The 5943-nt window shown below is 40.1% G+C and overlaps 1 protein-coding gene across 1 annotated transcript; it reads left to right on the forward strand.

Annotated features, from left to right (window-relative positions):
* Positions 1-2030: 2030 nt before the first annotated feature.
* Positions 2031-3398, forward strand: LOC102999309 (bleomycin hydrolase-like). The gene is given in 1 exon segment (XM_057547427.1): positions 2031-3398. A coding segment is annotated over 1 exon segment (1368 nt).
* Positions 3399-5943: the final 2545 nt, after the last annotated feature.

A 5943-nucleotide genomic window follows, 5' to 3' on the forward strand; every position in this document is an offset into this window, starting at 1 on the left:
ATTTATTTCTAGGTTTTCTGTTCTGTTCCATTGAAGTATGTGCCCATCTCTCTACCAATACCACAGTCTTAACTAGTGAAGCTGTGTAACTCTTGAAATCCGGTAGAATTATTTCAAGACTTAATCTTCTTTTAAAAATTGTTTCAGCCATTCTAGTTTCTTTTTCTCTCCATATAATTAATATAATCTTTTCTATATTAAAAATAATCTTGCTCATATTTTGATTGGAACTGTGTTAAAGCGTATGTCAATTTGGGAAGAACTGGCATCTTTACTGTGTTGTGTCTTCTAATACATGAACACAGAGTGTCTCTCTGTTTATTCAAATCTTTTATTTCCTTCTCCAGAGGTTTTGTAATTTTCAGCACACAAATTTCATACATGTTTTGTTAGATTTAAACCTCAGTATTCACTTTTTTGAGCCATTGTTAATGATATTGTGTTTTAATTTTTATGTTTATTGCTAGTACAAATGACTTCTCAGTAGTACAATTAATGTTGAGCTCATATTCTATGACTTTGCTGAACTCACTGTTCATTCTAGGAGTATTTTTAAGTTTGGATTTTTTTTTTTGTATTTTCTACATAGAAAATCGTGTCATCCTCAAATAGGATAATTTTATTTTTTTATTTACAGTCTGTATGTCTTTAATTTCCTTTCTTATCTTATTGCACTGGTACTACTTCCAACTCTATGTTGAATAATGCTGGTGAAAGCAGACATTCTTACCTCGTTCCTTATCTTTGGGTGAAACCATTCAGTCTCTCATCATTAAGTATAATGTTACCAGTAGGTTTTTGTAGATGTGCTTTATCAAGTCGAGGAAGTTGCCCTCTATTCCTATTTCACTGAGATTTTTTAAAAAATTATCTATGCATGTTAACTTTGTCATATATTTTTTTCTGAATCAATAGATGTGATTATGTTATTTTTTTTTCTTTAGCTTGTTAATATGGTAAATTACTTTGCTTTTTCCATATCAAGTCAGTCTTGCAACCCTAGAGCCTTAGACTGAACCACACCTGGTTGTGGTAGATCATTCTTTTTTTTTTTTTTTTTTTTTTTTTTTTAATTTATTTATTTTATTTATTTATTTATTTATTTTTGGCTGTGCTGGGTCTTCGGTTCGTGCGAGGGCTTTCTCTAGTTGCGGCAAGTGGGGGCCACTCTTCATCGCGGTGCGGGGACCGCTCTTCATCGCGGTGCGCGGGCCTTTCACCATCGCGGCCCCTCCCGCTGCGGGGCACAGGCTCCAGACGCGCAGGCTCAGCAGCTGTGGCTCACGGGCCCAGCCGCTCCGTGGCATGTGGGATCTTCCCAGACCAGGGCTCGAACTCGTGTCCCCTGCATTAGCAGGCAGATTCTCAACCACTGCGCCACCAGGGAAGCCCCATTCTTTTTATATATTGCTGAATTATTCTGTTAATGTTTATTAAGGATTTTTGAGTGTGTATTAATGAGAGATATTTGTCTACAGTTTCCTTTTTTGGTATTGTATTTATTAGGGTAATACTGGTTCATAAAATGAATTAGGAAGTGTTACTTCCTTTCTATTTTCTTGAAGATATTGTGAAGAATTGGTGTTAATTCTTCTTTACATATATGGTAGAATTCTCCAATGAAACCATGTGGCCTGAAGATTTCTTTTTTGGGGAGTCTTAAAATTGTAAATTCAACTTACTTAACAATTATAGGACTGTTCAAATTATTATCTATTATTTCATGTTTGGTAGATTTGTTTAAAATAATTTGTCCATTTCATCTAAATTGTCAAATTTATTTCTCTAGAGTTTATGTAGTATTTTCCTAGTATCCTCTGACATCTGCAGGTTCTTTAGTGCTTTTCTTGTTTAAATAGATATTTTTAAATGAATGGGTTAATTGAAAAATGTATTAAATTTTGAATACATTAAAAATATCTCAGTGGGAGAGGCAGGTCGGGCAGCTGAGGCAGCGAACCGCTGTGCAGTCCTGGCGCTTGCCTGAGGACCTCGAAACTACCGTTCCCCTGCCGGGCAGTGTGGGCACCATGAACGACGCGGCAGGACCGAATTCGGAGAAGGTAGCTACTCTGCTTCAGAAACTGAATTCCGACCCTCAGTTCGTACTGGCCCAGCATGCTGGCACCGCCCACGACCTGCCGGACATCTGTCTGAAGAGGGCCACGGTCCAGGGTGTTCAGCACGTGTTCCAACAGGCTGTGCATCCGGAAGGCAAGCCCATCACCAACCAGAAGAGCTCAGGGCGATGCTGGATCTTTCCTTGTCTGAACGTTATGAGACTTCCATTCATGAGAAAATTAACTATTGAAGAATTTGAATTTAGTCAGTCTTACCTCTTTTTCTGGGACAAAGTTGAATGCTGTTATCTCTTCTTAAATGCTTTTGTGGACACAGCGCAGGAAAAGGAGCCTGAGGATGGTCGGCTGGTGCAGTATTTGCTTACGAATCCTGCAAATGATGGAGGACAATGGGATATGCTTGTCAATATTGTTGAAAAATATGGTGTTATCGCTAAGTGCTTCCCTGAATCTTATACGACAGAGGCAACCAGAAGGATGAATGATATTCTGAATCACAAGGTGAGAGAATTCTGTATACAACTACGGAACCTGGTATACAACAGCACAACCAAAGGAGAAATCTCAGCCACACAGGATACCACGATGGAGGAGATATGCAGAGTGGTGTGTATCTATTTGGGTAATCCACCAGAGACGTTTGCCTGGGAATATCGAGACAAAGGTAAAAACTATCAAAAGATTGGCCCCATAACACCCTCGACGTTTTACAGGGAATATGTCAAGCCACTCTTCAATATGGAAGATAAGATTTGTTTAGTGAATGACCCTCGGCCCCAGCACAAGTACAACAAACTTTACACGGTGGACTACTTAAGAAATATGGCTGGAGGGAGAAAAACTCTATATAACAACCAGCCCATTGACTTATTGCAAAAGATGGTTGCTGCCTCCATCAAAGATGGAGAGGCTGTGTGGTTTGGCTGTGATGTTGGAAAACTCTTCAATGGCAAGTTGGGCCTCAATGACATGAATGTCTATGACCTTGAGTTAGTGTTTGGTGTCTCCATGAAGAACATGAATAAGGTTGAGAGGCTGACTTTTGGTGAGTCACTTATGACCCATGCCATGACCTTCACTGCTGTCTCAGAAAAGGATGATTAGGAGGGTGCTTTCGTGAAATGGAGAGTGGAAAATTGGTGGGGTGAAGACCATGGCCACAAAGGTTACCTGTGCATGACAGATGAGTGGTTCTCTGAATATGTCTACGAAGTGGTGGTGGATAGGAAGCATGTCCCTGAAGAGGTGCTAGCTGTACTAGAGCAGGAGCCCATTGTCCTGCCAGCCTGGGACCCCATGGGTGCTTTGGCCGAGTGATATTGCCTCCAGCTTTTCCTCCTCCCGTGGGACCTGAAGTAGCTGCAAAGGCCAGATCCAGGGACTGAAGCCAGAGTTACACAGGTGACTGTGTGTTCCCACGGGACACAATCAGACTCTTGGATTTCTCTTCCAGGAACCTCTTCGGGAAAGTGTGCTTTATGCTGAAACAAAATACTCTCTAAAGAAAAAAAAGGGAAAGATCAGCTCATACTATCGACTCTCCTCATCTCCAACAGCTCAGGATCTCTTAGCATTTTAATCAGATGTAATTGTTTGTCTTAACTCTGTCACACCAGTTCGGTTCAGTGTCTGTTTTATAAGGCAGGAGAGGATGAGCAATTGAAGTGTGTGGAGAGAAAACAGACTTAGTGCTCCTTGTTCCTAGAGTAGAGTGGGAGGAGGGCGCCCTAATATTTGAGCTCTCCAAACTGCATGCTGCCTGACAGTAACACTGTCCCTCCTAGGTGGCAGTCACTGAATTCAGTTTTTTCAAGGTAATTTTATGCACCTCTAATAGGCCAGGAAAGGGAGGTTGATCAAAACTGACATGATTCCTTCCTATTGTTCTGAACTGCGGGGGAACACAGCTCTACTTGAGTCACGGTTAAGTAGAGGGTTGGAGAAAGTAGGTGAGAGAACAACCAAAACCTTATCATGATCTGAATTATAATCATTAGCAGGAGCTCTCGCCAAATGGTTTAACTTCTGCCTCTGGGATTGGGAGTTGGGTGGGCACAAAAAGGGGATATCCGTTCTTTCTGACAACTAAATGGTGCTGAGAAGCTTTTGAATAAAACACTTTGCTGAAACAAACAAACAAACAAAACCTCAATGCTAATATGTCCAAAGTAGAACTTTTGACTTTCTCAACTGTCGTAGTCTACCCACAGTTGTTTTATTTTCTTAATTCATTAGAGTTATCTATCTAATTGTTCAAGCCTCAAACTAAGTCATCCTTAATTCTTCGCTTTCCCTCATTTCCAACCCTACTAATTCTGTTTCAGAACGTATCCAGAAATCAACCACTCCTCATTTCCACTCCAAGCCATGCCACCACATTGGCACCAAATGGCATCACATGCCATTTCCACATTTCCAGTAGTGGAAATGACTACTGCGATGCCCCTCGTAGGTGTTCAGTCTTCTACTCTTGCTCCTCTACAGTTCATCCTTTACATAGCACAGAGATCGTAGAATTTTCCTACTCCCTGGAGTGACTCTCCAGCTCACATGGACTAAATCCAAATTCCTTACCCTGGCTATAAGACCCTGCATACTAGTAGACCCTGGTTTGTAGGCCCTGGCCTCCCCTGTGAAATCATCCCTATAAGGCTCTCCTGACTCAGTATGCTTCAGCAGTCACAGCCTTCTTTCTGTTCCTTGAGGATGCCAAGCTCTTCTCCAGCCTGTGGTGTTGGCACAAGCTTTTCTCTCTACTTGACGTGCTCTTTCGCCTGAACATCTTATGGTTGGTGGCTGTCTCCTTCTTGTAATCTGTATTCCAGAGGAAGAAATGTTTTCATTGACCAATCTACTCACTTTCTATTCTGTTAATCTGGTTTTTAATAGTCCCCATAGCATCTATTTATTATGTGATATTTTTTATTTATTCTTTGTTAATTTGTTGTTTTCTAATCTAAGGTGTAAGCTCTGTGTGTGCAGAGGCTTTGCCTTTTTTCATTACTGCTGTATTGCCGGCACCTAGAACCATGTATGGAACAAAACATGTGCTCAATACATAATTTCTGCATAAATCAATGAAAGTGCTCTGCTTAATGCCATCTATACCATATCTTATTTCACTCTCCAACAAATGAACAGTGTCCTGTTACCCATTTTATAGATAAGAAAGTGGAGCTTTAAAATAATTCGTCCCAGCTATGGAACTACAATAGTGTATTTCTTCTGCCAATTTCAAACTTTGGGATGCCATCAGTCACGGCAAAGGCATGGGAGAAAGAACTTTAAAAAGTATATTGCTAACCTTTGTTTATAAACCTGTTTTTATCTCAGATACTTCCAACTAAAGTTCTAAACATTCTCGGAAAGCATGCTTCATTATCTCCTTCAGATGATGATATCACTGAGTCTGGTGGAAATATGGGAGAGTTACAGAAAAGAGCGAGTTACTACTAGATCTTGTTAAGTCTATGGTTCCAGGAGTACTTCTTTCTTCATTGTAAAAGAACATCATTTCATGTATAGTATTGTTGGGAAATATTAGCTCCAAGTAGAATTATTACAACTGTCAGAAAAAAAATGGCCCGTCTAGGTATTTAAAATATGGAGGAAGCACATCCACATACATTAAATATCAAGGAGATATCATACACTAAGTATCAAGGAGATACACACACACACACACAAAATAAGCGAAAACAAATAAATTACCAAACACCCTGGAAATATAGAGTGTCGACAAATCTTAGAAACTGCCCAAGGCACTCAGGAATGAAAAACAACAACAACAAAAAAACCAAAAACTGCACATTCAAGGAAGTTTTCTAGCTTTCATAGCAACTGCCTACCTCTGTAACACTAT

This window comes from Balaenoptera acutorostrata, chromosome 5, assembly GCF_949987535.1.
Source record: "Balaenoptera acutorostrata chromosome 5, mBalAcu1.1, whole genome shotgun sequence".
Classification (NCBI taxonomy): domain Eukaryota; kingdom Metazoa; phylum Chordata; class Mammalia; order Artiodactyla; family Balaenopteridae; genus Balaenoptera; species Balaenoptera acutorostrata.